This window comes from Azolla caroliniana, unplaced genomic scaffold (genome assembly GCF_043228905.1).
Source record: "Azolla caroliniana isolate FFs.n. ecotype wild unplaced genomic scaffold, voAzoCaro1.0.p SCAF_6, whole genome shotgun sequence".
NCBI lineage: Eukaryota > Viridiplantae > Streptophyta > Polypodiopsida > Salviniales > Salviniaceae > Azolla > Azolla caroliniana.
In genome coordinates this window covers 19,238,679-19,263,380 of record NW_028230441.1, presented here as the reverse complement: position 1 = coordinate 19,263,380, position 24,702 = coordinate 19,238,679, and the positions used below count along the sequence as shown (strand labels likewise).

Here is a 24,702-nt window from a genome sequence, read left to right as displayed (position 1 = left end):
AATTCGCGTCTTTAGCCGCTTCTGCGTAGCTCTCCGGCTCACGCACTTCCGCTACACGGGTCATGTACGCATAATGATGCGCCATGTACTCGTTGTATCCGAACCACAAAACAGGATTCTTTTGGCGGGTAGATCAGCGTAATCTCACATTAGCCGATGTCAAGGCCTTCTCGGTCGATGCGGACTTCACCTTTAAAGACTCGTCATCGGTTCCCTCAGAGTCGGACTTGCGTCGGTCTGACTCGTTCCTATGCGTGCCGGAATCCGACACCTTCTTCTTCCCTTTCTCTTTGTGCGTAAGCCGTCTCCTCGGCTTCTGCATGGGGAATGCACGGCCGAGTCTCCACTACTCGCCGGCTCTTCATCGGACTGGTCGTACCGACTCAGTCGTCCAATCGGTCCACTTAAACGGAGTGAAATCGGACTCTCTTCGCAGGTCTCGATTTCGGGCTCATTCGGAGGCATCTCGGCCTCGTTGACCTCATCGTCAAAGCTCGGATTGGAGTCGGGGGTTGGTACCAGGACGCGGACTCGTCAAACACAACGTCGCGGCTAACACACGCTTGTTTGGTGCGAGGGTTATAGCACTTATAACCCTTCTGCTCGTCTGAGTAACCGACCAAGATACATTTCTCGGCCTTTGCGTCCAACTTCCTCCTTTTCTCCTTCGGTACATGCACATACGCAATGCTACCGAACACCCTCAAGTGTCGCAAGTTCGGCTTCGTTCCAAAATATAGCTAGTGCGCCAACACTTTGTCTCCGATCCGGTTCTGGATGTATACCGCGGTCCTTACCGCCTCGGCCCAGTAGAACTTGGGCAAGCTCTTCTCCTCCAGCATTGCCCATGCTGCTTCCACAACTAACCGATTCTTCCTCTCGGCCACGCCGTTCTGCTCCGACGTGTATCTACAACTGAATTCGCGCCGAATTCCCATTTGTTGTAGATAACCATTGAATTGACCGGAAAAGTACTCTTTCCCACCATCCGACCGCAGGCACTTGATCTTTCGTCCCGTTTCCGTTTCCACGAACCCTTTGAGGTCCCGGAAACAGTCGAAGACTTCGCTCTTCCTCTCAATGAGGTAGATCCACGTGTGCCGCGTGTGGTCGTCGATGAAGGAGACGAAATATCGGCTCCCGCCAAGACTAACGTTTTGTGTCGGCCCCCATACATCAGAGTGTATAAGGTCGAGCTTGTTCCGTCTCTGCGCCCTTGCGCAATCACACGGCCTTCTTCCTCAATGAAGCACCCGAGGTGTGTAAACCGAACCTCCATCCCTTGGTCGACGATCTGTCCGACCGAGACCAAGTTCTTCGTGATTGTCGGAACGTGCAGCACGTTCATGAGTTTCCCTTTCTGCCCGACATGGCTAAGGGGAACTTCTCCGACATTCGCGATCGGATGCGGAGTGTCGTCTCCTGCTGCGACTACTCCAGGTTGTATCGGTTTTTCAAGGTACGAGAACCACTCCTTATGGCTCGTCATGTGGTTTGACGTGCCAGAGTCTACGTACCACACCTCATCCGATCTCGGGGTGCTCTGTTTCATTGAGTTTGCTTCGTGTCTCGACACGAAGGCAGACCCTTCTCCGACTCTCCCAGAGTCTTGGGCGTAGTGTGATCGCTGCCGATTTCCCTTGTCGGTATGTCCGGAGCCGTTTCCGGAACCGGTTCTCTCCAAATCGGCGCGCTTCTTCCAGCACTCACTTTCCCTATGGCCTTTCTTGCCACAGTACCAGCACTCGGCGATGGCCTTCCTTTGCCGGTTCTCATCGCTTTGACTCCCCCTGTTTCCGGAGGGTCCGGAGTTGCTGTCGACATCACTTCGGTGCCATCTTCCTTGATCTCGTCGGCCGCTTCCATTGCGTACCGACTCGCCTCGTCCGCCACGACCACGAGGCCTTTCTCCCTCCGTGTACAACATCTTGCTGTCGGTGTGCGTGCTTGTCGACGCACCCGCGTGGTTCTCCTCTACCAAGAGCATCGACTGTAAGTCGAAAAAGGACGGCGTATTCTCCCGGGTACACACAGCCGTTCGGAACGCTCCGAACTTCGACGCCAAACCTCCGAGACAGATCTAGACCATCTCGCTCTCCTTGATGTTCACCTCTATGGAGGCGAGGGAGTCACAGATATCCTTGATCTTCGAGGTATAATCCGCCACCGACAAGTCACGTTGTCGTAGGTTGCTCAACTCCTATCGCAGCTGAAGCTTCCTGGCTGTGGTGCTCGAGGCGAAAATCTTCTTCAGATTTTCCCACGCACCCTTCGGCGTCTTTGCATCACGAACATAGCTCAATAGCTATTCGCCCACACGCGACGCGAAGCAGTATAATACCCTGCTCGCCGATTGCTCCCACGACGGGAAGTCTCTATGTGTCGATTCGGGTGTCGCGTCATTAGCTCCTTCGACATAACTCCAGTAGCTGTGCCCGAGCAAGTACTGGTGCATCTTGTAGGACCAAGATGCGTAGTTGGTTTTGTCGAGGTTCTCTGTTGGAAGCGAGCTCGCCATGCCTCTATCCATCGTTCTTCTTGTTCTTCTTCGTCAAGCTGTGTCGGCTGCAGAGAGGTTCTCAACCCTCGCGCTCTGATACCATGTAAAGAATAGCGTGCAGAAGCAAGTATGAAGACCGAATAGAAGGAAAAAAACTCAGGTTTAATGGAGAGCTTGAGCTTACGCAGTATACGCGGGAGAGACAGAGAGAGTGAGAGAGAGCAAACACAAGACCTATATACAACAAAAAATACTCAATCTCTATTCACCACTCTATACATATGTGTGTTCAATGAACACTTTTATACAAGTCCTAGATGGACTGACAGTACTTCAATGCTCATTAAGAGCTCCTACACTAACTCCCAAATATATTCCTCACGGAATATCTTTCTTAACAGCCTCCCGGTTTACGCACCGATCTGGCCCTACCTACGCACCGGTCTGCGTACCAGTTTACGCATTTGGCCTAACCGATCGGTCCCAACCGATCCAGTCCTCGGCTTCTTCAGCCGATCTGGCCAATGTTGAGCTTGTCTCTCAACAATAGTGAAGTTTTGTGCATTTGTGTTTGTGTCTGCGTCTTCGGAGTTTCTTCTTTCCTTTTCTGTACATAAGTAGCGTGCGTTGAGTCGGTGTTGCACGTATTCTCTCTCTCTCCCTCTCTCGTGTTCGGTGGCTTCCGGTACACATCCGGAGTCGTTCCGGTTTGCGCCACAACCGGTGCAACAGGGACCGGAGAGGGTCGGTCTCCTGGCATCCATCTCTTCCTCATCCGAGACCCTTTCGACACATACTCGCGGATTACCGCGACAACGTCTTGTCAATATATTTCTTGTCTCTGGATCATAGAGTCGATAGGCCTTTGACTCTTCACTATTCCTGAGAAAGATACACTTCTTGCTTTTAGCATCCAATTTCTTTTTTCTCACATCTGGAACATGTGCGTAGCATGTACACCCAAAGGTTCTGAAGTGCGGCACTGAAGGTTTCTTGCCTGAATAAGCTTCTTGGGGTGTTTTCCCTTGAAGTGCCTTCGTGTAGCTCCGATGGAGGATGTAAATTGTTGTATTCACTGCTTCAGCCCAGAATGGATCGAGCAGCACTTGTGCCTTCAACATACACCTAGTCATCTCGACAACTGTTCGATTTCGACGTTCGACTGTCAGGAATAGTAATAGGACAAAGATGGAATTGGTACTAGAGATGAAGATTAGTACTAAGAGGGGAAAAGATGTATTGTCAGGAATAGTATTAAGACAGAGAGGGAATTAGTACTAGAGATGAGGATTAGTACTAAGAGGGAAAAAGGTGTAGAACTCTCCGGAGAAGGAGAGAGTGAGAATGATGGTAACAAACGATATATTATATATATGAAAAGAATATACAAGAATAGCTAGGAGGCTCAAGATTGGCGTTGAACCGAATTGGTTCTCAATAATGCCATGTGCCTCTTTTTATAGTATGCTTAGGAGTACTCTTGATATTGCTAGAATTTTCTAGAGAAATCTAGAATATACATGGGTTTCCTAGGTGAAATAATAAATGGAAATAATTTTCTTTGTATTACAATGTATAGCTTAATGGTAAAGCTTCAACTCATGTGACACAAGGTCATGGGTTCTCATGGGTTCAAATCCTTTGGAAGCCAAACCATGCTATATCGTGACACTATCCCCCCCCTTATGATGACTCGTAACCATCTTAGATGGAGGACCTGGCTTGTCGGGATATTGGCAATGGAAGTCCTCAATAAGAGCTCGAGCATTTACCACATTCTCGACTAGTTCCCAAGTACGCTCACTTGGACTATAGCCTAGCCAATCGACCAAATAGTAGAGCTTGTTGCGAACAATCTTGGAATTGAGGATGGTAGCAACTTCGTACTCCGGTCCGGCTTCAAGCTCGATCGGGGGTGGAGGTGGTGTAATGCGATTCAAGATAGGGTTCATGAAGAGAACTATGAAAAACCGGATGTATCCATAGTTGCGGAGGTAGATCAAGAAGAAAAGTGACATCATTAATTTTTCCAATAATACAGAAAATACCTAATCGTCGATAATCCAATTTATCACATGGTTAGGTAGTGTTGATACGTCATTGTAATAGGCATACTCGATTTCCAATGTCAGAACAAGATGGAAGCCGATGACGATTCGCATAAGCCTTCTGTGTTTGTTGAGCTTGATTTAAATGGGTAGATAGATCTACTTGTATCTTGCATAGCCGCTCCAAATGATCCTCTTCATGAGGATTTGTGGGTAACTCCGGAGTTTCGAGCACACACCATCGAGGATGATAGCCTGTATAAGCATAAAATGGTGTAACCCTAGTCGATGAGTGGATAGAGTTATTGTAAGCAAATTCGGCAAAGTGGAGAACATCCACCCAATCATCTTGTTGATAGCTTAGAAAACACCAAAGATATTGTTCCAGTGTTTTATTTGTTCGTTTTGTTTGTTTGTCTGTTTGAGGGTGATAGCTAGAGGAGAGGTTACAAGTGACCTTAAGCATTTTGAAGAGATGCTTCCAGAATTTCAAGACGAATTGAGGTCCACGGTCGCTGATGATACTATCCGAGAGGCCATGATGCCAAAATACCTCATGCATGACAACTTCAGCGGTTTCTTCACTAGTGATTGCCTTAGTACAAGGCAAGAAATGTGTCATCTTAGTATATCGATCTACTATTGTTAAGATCGCATCGAATCCCTTTGAAACTGGAGGATATGTGATAAAATCTAGAGAAATGGACTATCATAGCTTGCTTGGAAGTGGTAATGGTTCTAATAAACCATATGGATGATGTCTTGGCGTCTTTGCTCTACAACATGTATCACATGTCCGAACATAGTCTTCGACAAATCGTTGCATATGAGGCCACCAAAATGATCGTTGTACTAAATTCAACGTTTTAGTTCTACCAAAATGTCCAGTTGTATATGTATCATGACAATTTTGGACTACTCAAAGGAGACAAGAACCGTTGGGAACATACAAGGGTTTCTTAAAGAATAGTAATTCATCATGACTTTTGAATTGTCGATAGTCCATACTTGGTTGTTGTGACTGTGAACAGGTTGCCCGCGAGGAATCAATTTGCGCTAAAATGGCTTGAGTGAAAGCATTTGCCTTTAAGTCTTCACGTATGGTCTCGATAATACGGGAATCCACGTTGGTTGTAGTCGTGTGGTCCCAGGATGACTTGCTTTTGATTATCGAATGTTGGATCACCGGGACGAGGTGCTAGATACAAGTGTCGTGATAATACATCTGTCTTCCCTTGTTGCTTCCCAAGACGATATGTAATTTTGAAGCCAAAGCGAGTGAAGAAATGGACCCACCGAGCTTATCGTCAATTTAATACACGAGCATTCTGGAAATAGGCAAGGTTTTTGTGATCACTGAATATGGTGATTTGATGAGAAGATCCCTCTAAAAAATGCCTCTATTGTGCAAGAGAGTCCACTATTGCTAATAGCTCCTTGTCATGTATCTCGTAGTTGATTTCGGCGGCTTCAAACTTGCGCGAGTGGAAAGCCACAGGATGTAGTTTTTCATCATCGCCTTGTTGTGACAGAATGCTACCAAGGGAGAAATACGACGCATCTGCCTCCATGATGAACGGTTTTTTCGAATAAACATGAGCTAGAATAGGAGCTAATATAAATGCTTTCTTAAGACTTACAAAAGTCGTGTCCGCTTCCTTAGACTAAACAAACAACTGCCCCTTCTTGGTAAGCTGTGTGAGAGGCAAAATAAGGTTTGAGTAGTCCTGAATAAACTTGCGGTAGAAATTTGCGAAGCCTAAACAACATTGCACATCTCGCAACGAATGGGGAGTCTGCCACTCTACCACCGTTTTGACCTTAGCTAGATCCATGGAGATGCCTTCCGAGGAGATGACATAGCCTAGAAATTCCACTTGATTGCAGTCAAAACTACATTTTCCCGTTTTGCATAAAGACCATGTTCTCGAAATCGTTTTAGTACTAATAGTACATGAGAATCATGCTCTTCATGAGTCTTCGAATAAACTACTAGATCATCCAAATAGATGATCAAACAAACATCCAAGAGATCTCGGAATATATCATTTGTCATGTGTTGGAAGACTGTTGGTGCATTGGTGACACCAAATGGCATAACCGTATACTCGAAGTGCCCGTATCGGATGCGAAAAGCGGTCTTCCATTCATGTCCCGATCGGATCCATATGAGGTTATATGCACCTCGTAAGTCGATCTTTGTGAAGAATTTTGCACCATTAACCCGTTCTAAAAGACTCGAGATAAAGGGAAGTGCATACCTATTCCTGATGGTGACCTTATTTAAGCCACGGTAATCTACGACAAGATGAAGTGATCCATCCTTTTTCTTGACAAAGAAAATGGGTGCGTCGGAGGGAGATTTCGAATGTCGAATGAACCCATTCGCCAAATTCTCCTCTATGTAGGCACGAAGGACTTCTAGCTCGATTGGTGACAAGTTGTAGATCGGTCGCCATGGTGGCTCTTTTCCTGGTTGTAAATCAATGGGACAATCATACAATCGATGGTGAGGAAGAAGGCTTGTACCTTATCAAACACGTCGGCATAATGACGATACTTCTCTGGATTCCTCTTTAGTGGTGTTGGAAGGTCTTATTGATATTGCGAATACAAACATTGATTCCTTGCCTCATTCTTCGCATAGTTGATGTAGCGAAATGGTTGAAACCTTACGAGCAACTTCTCGAGGTTGTCGATACCGAATTTCTCTTGTTCTCCAATCTATGTTTGGATTGTGTAACTCGAACCATGGTAGCCCCAAAACAATGGGATGTTCTGGACTACTAATTATATTGAATGATACTACACATGTCAAATTATCTAGGACAACACTAATTGGCTCTAACTCTTCTACGATTTTTCCGGAAGCAATGAGGCAACCATCAATGACTACTACAAAGGTTGGGAGAGGGAGTTTTCTTAGGGATATTTGATGAGCTTGGGAAAAATTCTTATCCATGAAGCAAGAATTAACTCCAGAATCTAGGAGTGCTAAGACATGTACTGGAGAGATACTTTTAGTACTAATTATTACTTGAGCTAGGAAAACATTGCTAACTTGCTTAGAGGAATGGAACCACTAATGGGTTGCATAGATCTAGAGTTGTCCAACCAAACGACTCCTATTTTGGTTGGACTTAATCGTTTAACTCTTCTTCTAGTTGACTAAGGATTTCAAATTTATTTGAAAGGCTTGGGCTATTAAGACTATCAAACACGCCTGGAGAAATAGACTCAGGTTTAGTACTATTAGTACTAGCGGTTATTTGATTTACCTATCTTCTCGGCCAATGGGGACAGTTCACTGCAATATGCCCTGGTCCACCGCAATAAAGACATAATCGATTTGCTCGGTGTCGTTGTTTTTCCTCTTCTGATAGTGTTATGCGACGACGTGTGGTGTTGATTTCCATTGGAGTGGGAGTATTTGCTGCATTAAATGACTCCCTTGGGAAAGGTTTTGTTACAATTGAAGCGTAAGTGGACTCCGATCTTGTCCTCGGCATTTGGAACTGACGTTCCGAACGTCGTTCGAAAATGCGGTTATCGCATCGTATCGCGCGACTAATTGCTTCTATCAATGACTTTGGTTTTTCGAGGAAGGTCAAGAGTAAATCCTTGACATCATTACGTAGGCCATAATGGAATTGGTCCATTAATGCTTGGTCATCCTAGGGAATATCGGTGGTGAGAAGATGGAAATCCGCAGCATAAGCTGAGGTCGACCGATCACCTTGACCCAATCTTCGGATTTTGTTGATCGTCGTCCTAACACGATCGGTATCTCCAAAATAGGCTTTAAACTCATTAATAAACTCTTCAAAATTATTTAACAAAGGAGACTTTTTTTCTAACAACGGGGCGAACCATGCCAAAGTCGTGCCACTAACTAGGGTGCCTACTAGCCCCACTCGTGATGCATCGGTGGGATATCGAGAAGGATTCATTTGAATCACTAAACATAGTTGATTAAGAAATCCTCTAAATTGTGATCGGGTCCCGTCAAATTTCATAGGAAGACCGAACTTGGGTTCTTTGGGAGTCCCTTGAGTGCTTGATCCTTGTTGTTGTAATGACACAATAGTCGCTTCAAGTTGTTGCACACGTAACGGCAACTCCCTGTGTTGTTGTTGTTTTCTAGAGCTACTTATTGAAGATCCCCCAATAGACGTTGATTTTCTTGTTCTAGCGCTACAAACTTTTCTTTAAGTACTGGAGCTTCGAGAAAACGGATTGGTATTCTTGAGCGCTAACCGTTGCCATTTAGTAAGAGGATAAGAGGATTTATTATGAAGGGAAAGGAGGAATAAGAGGATGACAAATTCGGTTCAAACTGTCAGGAATAGTACTAAGACGGAGAGGGAATTAGTACTAGAGATGAGGATTAGTACTAAGAGGGGAAAATATGTATTGTTAGGAATAGTACTAAGATAGAGAGGGAATTAGTACTAAGAGCGAAAAAGGTGTAGAACTCTCGGGAGAAGGAGTGAGAATGATGGTAACAAACGATATATTATATATATGAAAAGAATATACAAGAATAGTTAGGAGGCTTAAGACTGGCGTTGAATTGAATTGGTTCTCAATAATGCCATGTGCCTCTTTTTATAGTATGCTTAGGAGTCCTCTTGATATTTCTAGAATGTTCCAGAGAAATCTAGAATATGCATGGATTTTCTAAGTGAAATAATAAATGGAAATAATATTTTTTGTATTACAATGTATAGTTTAATGGTAAGGCTTCAACCCATGTGACACAAGGTTATGGGTTCAAATCTTTTTGAAGCCATACCATGCTATATCATGACATCGACAACGCCATTTCGTTGTGGGGTGTAGGCAGTTGTAAGTTGGCGCTTAATTCCATGCTCTTTGCAATACTCATAGAATTCTATTGATAAGAATTCTCCACCTTGATCAAAGCGTAACTCCTTCACTAACTTTCTGAACCCCCGCTCGAAAAACTTATGCCATCTTTTGAAGATTTCAAAAGCTTCAGCCTTCTCCCGAAGGAAGTAAACCTAGATCTTTCTATTGAAGTCATCGACTAGTAGCATATAGTAGAGAGATCCACCCATTGCATGAGTCCCCATTTTTCCAGAGAGGTCGATGTGTATTAGTTGTAGAGGAGTCTTTACCCGATTTTGACTCTCTTTTGGAATGGCTGATCTTTGATGCTTGCCCATCATACAAGCATCACAAACATGACTTAAGTCAGATAGGGTTGGCAACCGAACTACCATATTCGACTTCTTCATCTCCTTCAACACAGCAACGTTGAGGTGCCCAAATCTCTTATGCCATTGCTTTGTGTTAATACTTGTGTTGTGGTCAGTAGAAATTGTAAACATGCTCAACTCATAGAGATTGTTGTGCCTTACCCCTATTCCTACAACCTTGCTAGCAGAATCTGTTATTTCTGCACCCGACTTCTTGAATCGAACATCAAGACCCTTGTCGGTCAGTGCAAGAATACACAATAGATTCTTCTTGAGATCTAGCACGTACAACACTTGAGAGAGATGCTTTGTCCCATCAGTCGTTGCTTTGAGGGAGACAAATTTGGTTCCTTTGGCTGGACATCGAGCATTATTCCCGACCACAACATTGATGGGCTCTTGTAGAGGTGTCCAAGAGCTATGCCAGTCACGATTATTGGTCATATGTCAGGATGCTCCACTATCGAGAATCCAAGAGTCATCGACAACTTGAGTGTCAATTGAAGAACAAACTTCTTTAGTTGCGACCCATAACTCAAGCTCATCTATGACATTGTTGGCGGACGTGGGCTCTCTCCAAGAAGTCTTACTAGAACCATTCTTCTCATCCGCCATCTTCTTCTGACAATCCTTGATTGTGTGACCCTTCTTGTCACAGTAGAAACACGATCCATTGAACTTCTTCTTCTTTGGTATCCTATTCGCATTGTTTGAATTGGATGCCCCTTTACCCTTAGTCCTAGAGACAAATGCCGAATCTTCCCTTCCTTCTCGTCTTTAGTCGAAGCTCCTCTTCAAGCAACATTGCACTTAGTTCATCAAATTTGAAAGGAGTGGGTCGAACCTGAGTGTTCAATGTTGTCACAATGCCATCATACTTGGAAGGAAGTACTCGAATGCACCAACGAGCCATATCCTTTGGAGAGACGACTACTCCAACAACCGCTAGCTAATCTTGAAGATCCGTAATCCTTTTTACAAAGGATTCTACTTTCTCTCCATCAACGAGCTTCTTTGCAGCAAGCTGATTTTTGAGGTTTTGTATCCTTGTATAGTTTTTGGCTTCATACTAGCTGGCCAATATGCTCCAAGCTTCATGGGCCCTGGTTGTATGTTGCACTAATGTTAGTACAGAGACACATACACTAGTGACTGTGGTACACAACGCATCAACATTCCTTCTCTTCCAGGCTCGAAGTAGATCAACATTTGGAGGGATTGATGTGGTAGGGTGTGCAGGGTCAAAGGTCACTGTGGGCTCAGGGTCTCCTGTGGGTTCCATGATTGTCTCCAACAACTCGTAGGAGTCCAAAATGGCAAACATTTTGAACTTCCATGTGTAGTTGGTTCCATCTAGCTTTCCATCAGACAATAGAGGTGGGCAAATGCGTAGTGGAGCAGCTGCAACATTCGTGGACAAGGTCATTGATACTCTCTCTCTCTCTCTCTCTCTCTATTTCTTTGTGCTACTAGACAACAACTACCCGTATATACCTAATCTAGATCAACCTCTCTGCTATGGTACCATGTTAGAAATATTGAGAATTGATTAGATAGGTATATAGAGTTACAACCACAGAGATGGATATATGAAAACAAAACTTCTATGACATATGAGAGTAACTCACAATGGTAGTTCACCCATGCGCTCACACCTTAGAGTTTAGATGGGATCTGGACCAACTCACTACAAAATTAGTGGGGACTGATGATCAATCCAACCACGGTGTAAGAAAGTGGATTATATTCTATGTTTGGTGTGAGTATAACATTAAATGTGCAAGTCAGTTGATAGTAGTGGAGATATTCCTTTTCTGTCAACTGACTTGTCCTTTTCTGTCAATTCCCTAGATACAGACTAGTGCTAGATAGTACTTATCTTGAAGTCAATGGCATATACTTCAAGACTTAAGTACATCGTAACTTTCCCACAAAATATTCTAGTTGACTTGATTAGCCAATCCTATTACCTATTTCGCTCTTTCCTAAATCCATTGTGTCCTACGCATCTACGGTTTCCTAGATTAACACCTTATCGATCCATATGGTCGAGTTGCACACTGGTCGCTCCTCATTTGGGGCACTATAAAAAAATGTGCACTCTAAGAGCACATATGACGAGAGATTTACAACTTGGGGCTGATCATTAATTATATTTAACATATAGTAGCATTGAATTGATATATTAACGCATCGAGCATTATTAGCATATATATAGCATTGAATTGATAATATTAACGCATCGAGCATATATAGAGCATTGAATTGAAATATTATCGCATCAAGCATTATTGAATCGATATACTAATGCCTCAAGCATTATATAGGATTGAATGATATATTAATGCATCCAACATTGTTAGCATATATATAGCATTGAATTGATATATTAATGCATCGAGCATCTAAATAAGTCGGGGTGATAGACAAGGTGTGTGCGTGTACAACAAGGACATATTGGGGGAAAGAAAGAAGGAAAGAAAGAAAGCCCCCAGGGGTATGTTTTGGAAATATGGGAAAAGAAAGAAGGAAAGAAAGAAAGCCTCCAGGGGTATTTTTTGGAAATATGGGAAATGAAAGAAGGAAAGCTTTCAGGGGTATTATTGGAAATAACGGAAAATTCCCCTGCCCCCGCCAAAAACCTCTCTCTCTCTCTCTCTCTCTCTGTTTCTGAGATCGCCATCGCCATCGCCATCGCCATGAATCCTGCGTCGCCTGCTTCTATGGCGACCTTCCTCTGCCCTGACAAAGCCCTGGAGGCTCTCCTCAAGACCTTCCTTGATCCTGTGTTGAGGAACCTCCCCCCTTTCGCCTGCCCAAAGGTTTCTGAGCCCGATGTTTCCAAACAGGTGTTTCTCCTTTCTTCTGGGTTTCCTTCGTCTTCTCTTTTCATCGCCACTGTTTTTAGGACGCCGTTATAATGTAAAGCTTCCATTGGAGCTCTTTCGTTCCCTTCTTCTTCTGGCTCACTTGCTTTCCATTACCCGCTTAGTCTGCATGTACGATATAAATGGTTAACATGGTACCGAGAATGGCAACTTCTCCTTCTCCTTCTCCTTCTGCTATTCTTTATTTTCATCACCTTTGAAGTCGCGTCGATTACAGAGAAATTGCAAATGCACAACCGAGAAATGTAGTTTCCCAAGCAGGCATGGGGTGGTTAATGTCGTCTTCATCATCTTCATCTGCTTTTTTCTTTTTCCTATTACAAGTTTAGGGTTTGAAAATTTCTCACCCTTCATCTTTTTCTGTGTTACTGTCTTTCCATTACTATCTCAGATTGTCTGTATGCTAAGCATAGTAAAATTTGCAAGTATCTTCTACGTTCTTTTATCTTCCCCATCTATTTTTACTTTCTCTTCATTGAAAATCCAGGTCGCCTATGCGATATGGGTAGTAGACATAGCTGTCAAAAAACACGCATTTTATGTTTAGAATGAGTTTTAGAATACTCTGAAGTATTCACCATGTATTCTATGCTTTAGAACTGCCACTTTAAAACGTTGTAGATTCCCCAGCAGGTTTGAAGTCCTTTCATCATCGTCACCATCTTCTTGTTCTGTTTTGCTTTTTATCACGTGTTACTCATTTAGGTCTTCTAAGTGAGAGATACTGTACACAGTGTGCTGGAAAATGCAGTTTTACAAGAACATTTGGGGGGTTTATATGCCTTGTATGGTTTGCTTTCTTTCCATTACCAGTTTAAGTTGTGAGTGTGATAGATATGGTAAATGCAGCGTACAGGACAACTTCAGAGTACATTGCAACTGTTCTAAGAGTTTCACTGTAACTTTCCATGTGTCATCGGCCAAGCTGCCTCTGATGATATACAATCATGTTGTCATATAATTTATGATGAAAGAAATGAGTGGGTTAGACTCTTAAAAGGATGAAATTTAGGATTTCAAAAGTATGCTTTATGTCGTTCAGATGAATAATGTTTGCTGCTTTTTACCCTAATGATGCTACATCTTATTCATTTGATCCAATGTTTTGTTTCAGATGGAGGCTATTGGGTGGCTTTATAACAGGTATCTTTGTCGCGACTTCCCTAATCTCATTAACTTGGATTGGGAAGAGCTTTGTAGAAGAGCTTCTAAGGAGAGGTCAAAATTGTTGAGATATATTACTACATCAAAGGAAGGGATTCCATGCTCACTCACATTAACGGAGCAAAGAGTCAAAAATGCATGCGAAACAGCCAAGGTTGTGGTCGATATACACAACAATGTGCAGAATTTTCCGGTGACTAAAATCTGTGTATGCCTGCTTAATTCAAGGCTTGATAAATGTGTGATTGCTTTGGGTGCTAGTACAATGGGAGTGTGGACTTTTATTGAAAAGGAAAAATGTGTACAATATACGGAAGGGGATCAAATAACAGATTCAGAAGAAGATTTTGCCTTCAAAGCTGTGCAGGAGTACACAGGTATGCGTTTCTCTTTTTTTTGTTGAAATGGGTCAGGCTTAATGAGTGGTAGAGTTTTTAGATTGAAATGCAGGATGTTGCCTTTTTGTTTTGTGCAATGAAGCTTAGTCCTATGTTCTCAATGCGGGTATGAACAGGTATCAGGACTAATGCCTTGAAAATTGGCAATTCTTTCTTGGTTGGCGATGATATGAATCAATCAGGATGCAGCACTAAATTGTATATCATGCTATGTAATGGCACATTTGATCTTTCTCCAACAATCAAATTGGAAAGTATAGCTTGGCTTCCACTCTCTGTGACTTTGTCGAAGTATGTGCTGCTCCTGTTAATTTTGACTGAAAATCTGTTGCATTTCAAATTAACTGTTCTTGATTTAAATTCTCTGTTTTTGCGTCCTGGAGAAAGGGTCGATGGCCCTTTAGTTGAATTAACAGATGACTCAGCTGTTCGGAGCACTTCTACTGTTCATTATTTTCGCCTTCGACCTTTCTGTCCATTTATAAAGAACTGGCTAACCAGGTGTGTGCCTTTCCTGATAAATACCCAGGTTTTTCTTTATTTCCCAAGTTCCCATGGTTAATCCCGAAGGAGCACTTGGCATTTGGGAAAATAGAGAAAAGATCTGGTATTTCAGGGTTTTCCCCTTTTCCTGTTGCTTAGAAATTGATCTATCATTTAGCAAGATATAAGTTTGTATTGAACATTTTATCTTTCCATTGAAAAAGTCACGTTTCAAAAACTTCATGTGATTAAAAAATTGGTCAAAGAAGATTTCGTATAGAAGCCTTAACTTGTGTTTAGTGGTCTAATTCGAATCCAGTCATCAGGAAAGGGAACAAAAAATTGGATACAGCAGAATGAATGCTGATGAGAAACTTGGGAGTTGTAAGCTAGAAGGTTTCGAACAAGCTACAACTTTGCCATCTAAGCCTATCGCTGTGATGGTTTCAGAATTTGAGATGAAGCAAGACACTTGTAATGGTAAACAGACAGCAAAGAAAGAGGACACAAAGTCCTCGTCAACTTGCCTCCATTCAGAAAGTCAGAGACTTCCAATGGATTCTTCGCAGAATGAGATGAAGTCTTCAATGGACGAGGATAAATTAACATTGCATCAGCAAGCTAACCCCGCACAAAATGTAAACTTAAATGATACCATCGTGCCACCTGATGCATTTATTTGTCGCCATCCTCGACCAATATCCAACCATATGTTGCCTGATGACATGACATCACATAATGATGCATGCATACATGCAGAAATAGTCACTATGGCTGTGACTCCAGCAGGAAATATAGAGGAATATCAGATACATAAAGATACTGATGATTTACCAGGGGATTGTGCACCATTCAGAAATAAAGTCTCAAAGGTGGGGCTGCCTCTGTCATCCTTTCAGATACATTAAAGACATCTTTGTGTGCGCTGTTTTTACATGTTTATTTTTGCAGTGTGCACCTGAAACAGAGAAGGCCAAGAAGCGAAGCTCTCCGTTGAAATTCGGAGTAAATAAGGACAACATATGTGATTGCAATCAGGAGCATGATGGGAAACCAAAACAAATAAAATTAGAGAATACTGATGTTAGCTTACATGTACATAGCCCAAAGTCATCAATGAGAGCAATTAAGAGGTTTGAGGACCATTGCATGGATAAGGAGACATCTGCTTTCAGCTTGAACAAAGCTCTACATAATGTTTGGAAAAAACGGAAGGCAATGTGCAAGGAACTGGTGTGTGTGCTCTTCTTGAGACTGATTTTATCAAATGAAAATTTATACATCTCTAAGCATGTGGGATTGTAATAACTTCTTTTGATTATTTGTGTTTCTGGGGCTTCTCTTGATTTCGTCTAAACTTTGTTGTTAATCTCAGGACTATTAAAGAAAACATAATTTCCACCCTCTTTTGTAAAGGTGCAAAGATTGGTTCTCAAGTGTGTAAAAGTTTCATCTTCTCTTTTGATTCCTCCTTTTCTGTCCCTATGCCGAAAAATACCAAAAATTATAGATGTTCCAAGAGCAAGTAGGAAGCTATCATCCTGATTGCTACTTGCAAATTTGCGCATTAGTATGTTAGGCCAGTGATTCTATTCATGAATGTAGACACCTGAAAGTTTCTAATGCAATTTGTAATTGCTGATCTGACAGTTGAATTGATATCGTTTATTATAATTAGGGTACTGGATAGATAACACATCACCTGGACCAATTGTTTGTATAAAATTGAATTGATGAGAGATCACATGCGCTGATTTTTTAACTTATTTTCTATGGCTTCGTTAGAGACATCAATATAAACTCTATGCATCTTAACTCTTTTCTCGATCTGTTTCCATATTAACTTGGAGGTTCTAGTCGATATAGATAGTCAGCGCCCAAATTTCATATTTGTTTCCCACGTTCTTTCCATTGAATTATTGCTTGTCCTTCTCTCAGTTTTTATGAAGGGTATACTTGGTTTCAATCTTTTCAATCAGGAAAATTTGTTAGCAAAGCATTATTAAACTTGTTTTATTTTGCCTAAGAAGTGACATTATTCATTATATTATATCTGGATGATATCATTTATAACTACTGTTTTCTTTTGCACTTTTTACTACACGTAATCGCCCGTAGAAATGAAAGTAATGCTTATCATATTTTTTATTGATTTAAAGGAGGAAAAATTACTAAATTATTAGAATTAAAGTTTTGAAAGTTTGTAAAGCTCTGATTTTATTATCCAGAAAAATCTTCATTCACAAGAAGGTATCTTACATGAAAAAATTGCGAGATGTGATTCTAACCTAGCGACTCTCATTGGAGGTTAGTTCGTTTTTATTTGAAGGTAATGGTTTTTAATAATTATGACCATGCTTCTTTTTCTAATAAGCAGTGAGAATTTGCAGGGGGTAGAAGTGGACTCCAACTTGCTATTCAGATTTGCAAGGTAGAGTTTGATAAGCAAATGTCATCTTTGGATGATTGTCTAGATCAGGAAGGTCATGAAGAGGTCCCACTTTCTACTGAAGTAATTAGCAACGAAGAACAGAAAGACAGCAAAAATAGACCCTTTCATATGTTGAAGAACTCGATGCAGGTATACTTTTAGTGTTTGAATGCTAGGGAAGAACTCCAAAATATCTGTGTTTCTTTCAAACTTTCCCCAAAATGCCTTAGGTCAACCCCTGAAAGAGCAATTGAATGTGCCGTTTGAGCAATGTTATTATCAATTGACCCACTTTTTCTCAATAAGTTATCTCTCTTTCAAGGGTTGAGCAAGACAAAAACTCCTGGGTATTTGGGAAAATCAAGAAAAATGCAGGTTTATTTTGAAGATTTTCAGTGGAAATTAATAGTCTTTCTCATACTTGGATATAGTGTTCATAGAATGCCTCACAGGAGTTGCAAGAGGTTTGTATTCGGAATAATTGGCTGCCACCAAGCTATGGAGTGTTGAAGTCAACTGATCATCAAGGTAAAAGCTTTGTTGTGCTTTATACTCTATTAAAAATAGAACTATGGGAAGGTCTTAATTTTTATTGAGTCATGTGATATCTTCCTGAATTCAGGGGAGATAAAATACACTGGCAAGGTGAAAATAAAGAATGAAGTATTTGAGCTGACAGAAACTGGAGAACTAAGTGATACTGCAAAGGCAGCGAAATTATCAGCTGCGGGATGTATGTTGAGCACTCTTCATCTTGTTAGAGCAAGAAATGGTACATTTTGACTCTTATGGGTTGCTAATTTTTTCCTGAGCGTATATTAAGGACACAGCATCAAATATCCTTACTGCCTGGCCGGTCACCAGCCATTTTTTTGTTGACACAATCTTCTTATCATCCTGGAGGCATGGTTTCCTTTCTTTAGAGGTGGCCATACTTCTTAATGTGGAAATTGACAGGTGCAACATGTATGTTACTCATGATCAGCAAAAAACATATGAGATTTCAGGAGGTCAATATTGCTTAATCAAACTGAAAAGTAATTTTGAACCTAGATGAGGTTCAGTGGTCAAGAATTTTAAGTGAAAACATGTTTGGCTAGATGATTCACCTTTGAAGGAGTGTGTTGGTGATCCATATCTGGCAGGGAGTAATGGCCAGGCTACTCTACATGTAATGTAGATTCCTGATTTTCAGAGAACAGAACCTGATTGTGGCTGTTGTTCCATTACCCAACACTATCATTACATAATTGATGCCTCAGTGATAAAAACCCACTACAACCTTTGCAAGTTTATCAAGTATGAAATGAAGTCTCATTCGTACTATACGACCATTAATCCTCTGATTTTTTGTGTTCTTGGACTTATTTCTATAGGACTTCTCTTTAATTGTTTGATGGATTGAATGATGATGACGATGCCCTACAGACATTTCTAAAGAAATAAACCAATAAATAGAATATAGTGCCATGATTCTAATTGAACTTTGTTTCTTCATATTGTTAAAGTTGTCTCCTGTTATTTCAAAGATGGCTCTATTTGAATGGGATTCATCGTTTGCTCCCATACTAAATACCAATGCCCTCTGGATAAAAACGTTGTTATGTTTTGATAGCTTTCTTGATTAGTTCACTTTGTATAGGTTATTGTACTAGTCACCCAAAATCCCTTTATTGTAACACCAATCGTGCAGAAAACTCCCTTTTTGTATATCCCTTCTTGTATACAGGTAAAGCTTGTTTTAATGGTGATAATAAAAGAGTGGAGAGCATGAACCCAATAACATGATCATTCGAAACATCAAATGAGGTTATTATCACATTGTCTAATGCAAATTGAAAAGTAGTGGCCTTAAAAAGAGTACAGGATATGGGGTTGGGCATGTGAGTATTGTCATGGATATTAGTGTATGGAATTCAAAACAGACACTCAAATATGAAATCAAGTGTTATAAGCTTTGCACCATTGTTGTAAGGCAGAACTATAGTGAAGGTCCAATGAGTGCATTGTATAACCTTTGTCATATAATGGGAAAAGGTACCATACCAAAATTGTGCCTATTGTTAAATATGTATGATTGACTTTAGGTAGACACAATTTAACTAGTTGCCTGATGATTTTCCATAGTCTATGTGCTATCTTATTAAAATATCATAGAAGGGCCATTAAATGTCTTTATTAGTATTGCAATGATGTTGATTTCACCTAGTGATGTGTTAAAATGAGTTAAATGTCATGATTGAACGTTGGAGATGTTATCTATGATTTTGGTGGTCCTTGAACAAGATGTAATAATGTTGAACCTTCAAAATAATTGTTGTCTCATAAAAAAATGATCTCAAGCTCCTTTGGCTCAAATATAAGAAAGTGGTTCAAATTTTGGAATAAGAAGGTATCCACATTATATGCCTTTATTCTATTCCACGTTCAAGGTAGAGAATTGCAACATATTGTCGGCAGAATGTCTTGGTTTAATTTTCAAAATCAATGTTGGTTCAAACTTCCACGAGCATCATTTCATCATTCTATGCTTGATAAGATGCATTCCATGATATGAACTTCATGCCATTTTAAGTCTCTCACTACACTTCTTCTTTACCACATAAGATGACTCACCACGATCTTGTCTAGGAGCTATTATTTCATAATAGTTGTTGGGTTTTTGAAATGGTGTGGTCCTTACTCTAATGAAGAACATTACACCAAGCATCCCAATGCAATCTCATAATCTCTTAATGCAATTTCATAATAGGAAAAGGGTTTTCCATGCAATGAAAGACACATGTGTATTGTTATGCATTGCCTCTCACTAAAAAGATAGTGATGAAAACACTTTTATTGTGTCAAGGTCGACGCCAAAACAACACTAAGTTGGAAAATTAAAAAGTGGATCTTTATTTGTACACAAGAAATACAAAATATAAGAGTAGGTTAGAATGCATTAGCTGAAGATTGACATTGAGCTACAATGGCTTTACGATATTGGACCTTCCTATATCCGATACTCCTAGCTTCACACATGCTCTCCGCCAAGTGTTAATGCATATATGTCACTTAGTTGCATGTTTGCCATTTGGCTACCATGCATAATGCAACAACAATTATCATGTGTGCATATATGCTAAACTCTAGTGCATGCATCAAGGTGGTCATGGTTCAATTCCTTCATTCCTTCAGTTGACATATGCCATCTTTTATAAGCATAACACCATCCTCCTCTCTTAATGATGAGAGTTGGAGCATTAACAATATTCTACAAGCTCCCATGAGGGATGCACTTCACAATTTGGAATAGAATTGGAAGTATAATGCTTCGAAAGTTACACATAGAACACTAGATATGGTAAGGGAGATCTTGACTAAATTTAATGTCATTAATTTGGGAAGAGATCATGAATGGACCAAGTCCTTCACAACCTTACTTGTCATGTGGTCATATTGTCTTTACATTACATCACAACCATGGATAATTCCCAACTTGAAACTAAGTATCTTTGGGGAGGAATGAAAGGAATGATGATCCACAACCAATGTATGTGATTCATGCACATTGGGTAAATGATGAGAAATTTTGACTTGAATATCTTGGAGTTTAACTATAATATGATCCTCAACAATGGGATTCCTAGATATGTTTGGATGCTCAAGCAAACTCTATCAAGGATGTAGCGAAATATTGTATGCAAACTTTGCAAAATGCAAGAAGTCAACTTCATCATCTTGTAGGTCATAATGGAATTTTTGCTTCGATGTCATATTTTGTTTGTTTTTGTTTCATTATTGTCTATATCCTTGGTGCATGGAAGGAAATATGTCTAGTAATCAATCCATAAATATGGAACGGTATCAAAACATTTGGAAAATAGGAGATATGTAATTAAGTCTAAGAAATGGATTTGAAACTATAAAGAATCAAGTGAGTGATTCTATGCAGCAGAAGAGATGTGTGTTAGTGTGTGTGAAAAGAGGAGAGGTGAGGAGAGAAACACAATATAGATAAGAGAAATGAAGTACTCAAGCAGATGTATATTAACAAGGAGAATATCAAGTACAAAGGTAACATTACAAGGAGAATAACATACACATATAAAGTAGGAGGGTGCTTTATATATGGTCAACCTCTCTCTTCATTGACTCACTAAAACACCCACTCTCTCTCTAGAACCTTGGGGAATGTGGAGACTCATTAGTCATGGGGAATATGGAACTCATTAGTTATGTGTCATAGAATATGATTCTATGACACATAGTTAATGTGTAGAAAGTAGTAGTGACTTTTGACCTTTGAATGCTCATACATTCTCAAAAGGCGTGTTCACACACTAGACTAGGTTGAGCTTGATTCTCAATACGCCCCCTCAAGCTCAACTTGGGTCAGCTTCTTTCGGTTAATGTCCGCTTCGGCTAGTATCTGGTTTGGACGATATCTAGTTCTCTCATGTACTCCCCCTCAAGCTTGGCAAGTTAGGGATTGTCAATTGATCCAAGGTCTGACATGAATTGCCGAAGCTTGTTAGCTCCTAGGGCTTTGGTGAAGATGTCGGTTGTCTGAAGATTTGTGTTGATGTGTTTAAGGTCGACATTTCCAGCCTAAACACGCTCTCAAATGAAGAGATAGTGCACTTCTATATGCTTCGTGTGAGTGTGGAACACCGGGTTCCAAGCCAGATGAATATTGCTCATGTTGTCGTAGTAAAGGGGAATCAAATCCTTGATGGGAATGCCTAGATCCTTCAAGATTCTCTTCAGTCAAACGACTTCACATGCAACTACAACCGCGCCCCCATATTCAGTCTCTATGTTCGAAAGTGCGACACTTGGCTGCTTCTTGCTACTCCAAGAGATGGCTCCACTTCCTAGAGAGAAGATGAATCATGATGTAGATCGTCGGTCGGATCTGTAGCCTGCCGAATCGGCATATGTATATCCTTCGAGTCGAATTGGTGTGGCCGACTTGTAGAGAACATATCGATACGTATTGTAACACACTCTTAGCACAATCCAAATGAATATCTCGTGCAGTTTGCATGAATTGACTAAGGAGACCGATCGGATGGCTGAGGTCGAGATGAGTGATCGTGAGGTAGATAAGAGTACCAATGAGTTGTCAATAGTGGGTTGGCTCACACTCTGCAATGCCGGAGTTGGCATCCAGTTTGAGGTTTCGATCGAGAGGGGTTGCGGAGGGACTTGACCTTGTTGATGTCGACTAGATTTTCCCTCCAATCACCAGAGCATCCACATATAGGATGATGATAATCAAGCTTCTAGAATCGCTTCTAACATAGAGAGAGTTGTCGGATTTGGACATTCTGAAGCCGATTTGATGAAGATATTGTGTTATCTTCGAATGCCAAGCACGTGGTGCTTGCTTAAGGCCATAGAGTGGCTTCTTTAGTTGGCAATCTGCTTTCGGATGGATGATGGATAGTCGAGCTTTGTAGTGGTTGATGGAGCTGCAAGTAGTACAATTCATTTTGTAAGTCCATCTGCAACCAATCACCTTTTTTTGTAGTGAGTGCATAGTGCTCACAACTCCTCATTCATTACTTTGACCCATCGTGGATCCTTGGCTACCTCGGGAAATTTTTTTCGGTTCACAAATTGTCGCCACCTTTATAATAAATGCATAGTGATATGCCATATAGTCATTATAGCCAAATTGGCTAACTGGATTCTTCTCTCAGGTGGAGAGACGCAGCTTTTCGTTTGCCATGGCAATAGCTTTCTTCACTCCATGTGTCCTCATTATAGGTACATCAAATCCACCACATTCACTGTCGAGTGAATGAGCCAATTCATTGCCGTCATATTGATCATCTTCATACTCTGGCATTTTGGCCTTCCCTTTGTCCAGCTTTGGACTTGGCCGAGATGTGCTCTGGTCTCTTGGGGGCTCTTGTGGCCCACTAAGCCTGGTCAAGATTGGACTTTCTTCAAACATATGCCTTGGGAGCAAGCAACAAGTTGGGTGTTGTATTGCCTTGCATCATGCGTCCATGATCACATGCTCGGCTATATCCAAGAGGCCAAAACGCCAAAAGAGGTGTGGGGGAACCTCAAAAAGATAGTCATGGCAAACACAACCACACGAAAGCTTCAACTTCGATAGGACTTGAACAACATTCAACAGAGAGATATGTACATTGGTAGCTACACCTCGAAGATCAAGCAGTTGTGTGTTTCCCTTGAGTCGATCAAAGTCAACATTGACGACGACAAAATGGTGCGAATATGCCTTGATGGTTTAGCACTACAGTTCAACGCAATACGATCGGTTGTCCTCGCAAGGGAGAATCCTCCCTCCTTCTTTGATCTCCAGTCGATGCTCCTGGTAGAAAAAAACCATGTTCGAACAAGAGGGAGCGCATCTGACTGATGACGGGAACTGAAGGCTCCTTATGCACAACGCTCGGCCACAACCGAGCTTAGGATCATACACAGAAAAACGGGAAACAAATGCACGCGACACAAAGGAGAGAAAAGGTACACAGAATGTTTACGTGGAAAACCCAAAGAGGGAAAAAACCACGGCAGCCCATAGGCTGCAAACTATCACTATGTTGGAATGTACAAAAGCAGTGAGTTCACGGAGGCAACGACCTCGTAGTCACGATCTTCGCCACAGGCGGCGGTTACAATAGAGGCAACGACCTCTTTCTCTCTCTCTCTCTCTCTATACACTGTTACGTGCTCTCTCGTCCTTTTGCACCAACAAGAAAATGACAACAACAACTATATACACATATTTGCCCTAAGTTATATTTATACTAATATGACTTTTCAGCTATTTACAAATATAGCCTCGATGGGCTCTCAGAAACATATTTACGAATATGTCTCTTCCTCCGGTTCTCACCGGGTTTGCGTCATCCGGCTCTCCGTAGCCGAGTGCTCCTCATCCGGTTCTCACCGGGTCTGCACCATCCGGCTCTCCGTAGCCGAGTACTCCTCACACCGGGTCTGCACCATCCGGCTCTCCGTAGCCGGGTACTCCTCACACCGAGTCTGCACCATCTAGCTCTCCGTAGCCGGGTACTCCTCATCCGGTTCACACCGGGTCTGCACCATCCGGCTCTCCGTAGCCGGGTACTCCTCATCCGGTTCCGGCCTCGGCCGAGATTGTTCGTCGGCATTGTTCTTCTCCCTTCCCATCCGGAGAGACCTGTCTCCCAACAAACTCCCCCTTCACTCCGGCATGGGGTGTCTTATCAGTCCAATCTGCTTCCGGCATGCATCCAGCTTGTAGGGTATCAGAACTTTGGTCAGCATATCTGACCCGTTCTCGGCCGTATGGATCTTCGTCAACGCGAACTCCTGGTCATGTACTCTTTCCCGGATCCAGTGATATCTTCGCTAGATGTGCTTCGTCCGAGAATGGTAGGCCGCATTCTTAGCAAGGTGGATGACACTTTGACTGTCGCAATAGAGTCGGTATTCCTCTTGCCGGATACCGAGCTCTCCGATGAAGTCCTTCATCCATAATATTTCCTTACCGGCTTCCACAGCCGCCATGTACTCCGCCTCTGTGGTCGACAATGCAACCGTCTTTTGCAGCCTCGACTGCC

At 41.7% G+C, this 24,702-nt stretch overlaps 1 protein-coding gene across 3 annotated transcripts; it reads left to right on the top strand.

The window, feature by feature from the left end:
- The first annotated feature begins 12,451 nt into the window (after positions 1–12,451).
- Positions 12,452–18,460, top strand: LOC147863239 (uncharacterized). Of its 3 annotated transcripts, none has more exons than XR_015529979.1 (10): positions 12,452–12,619; positions 13,773–14,199; positions 14,337–14,511; positions 14,608–14,721; positions 15,023–15,575; positions 15,655–15,936; positions 16,932–17,010; positions 17,094–17,284; positions 17,566–17,662; positions 17,757–17,818. XR_015529979.1 is itself a non-coding variant. In XM_087321647.1 (10 exons), the coding sequence occupies exons 1-10, from the start codon at positions 12,470–12,472 to the stop codon at positions 17,915–17,917; spliced, it is 2,208 nt and encodes a 735-aa protein (XP_087177773.1). In that variant the 5' UTR covers positions 12,452–12,469; the 3' UTR covers positions 17,918–18,460. The 3 variants fall into 3 exon arrangements, 2 of the variants coding, with proteins under 2 accessions (XP_087177773.1, XP_087177772.1); XM_087321647.1 differs by having other exon boundaries at positions 17,587–17,662; positions 17,757–18,460; XM_087321646.1 differs by having other exon boundaries at positions 17,575–17,662; positions 17,757–18,460.
- Positions 18,461–24,702: the final 6,242 nt, after the last annotated feature.

Excerpts from the sequence above, each read along its gene's own strand:
- LOC147863239 (XM_087321646.1), top strand. The coding sequence starts at position 12,470 with ATGAATCCTGCGTCGCCTGCTTCTATGGCGACCTTCCTCTGCCCTGAC. Across the intron at positions 14,512-14,607 it reads CTCTCTGTGACTTTGTCGAA|GGTCGATGGCCCTTTAGTTG; the intron begins GTATGTGCTGCT and ends TCCTGGAGAAAG. Across the intron at positions 17,011-17,093 it reads CCTAGCGACTCTCATTGGAG|GGGGTAGAAGTGGACTCCAA; the intron begins GTTAGTTCGTTT and ends GAGAATTTGCAG.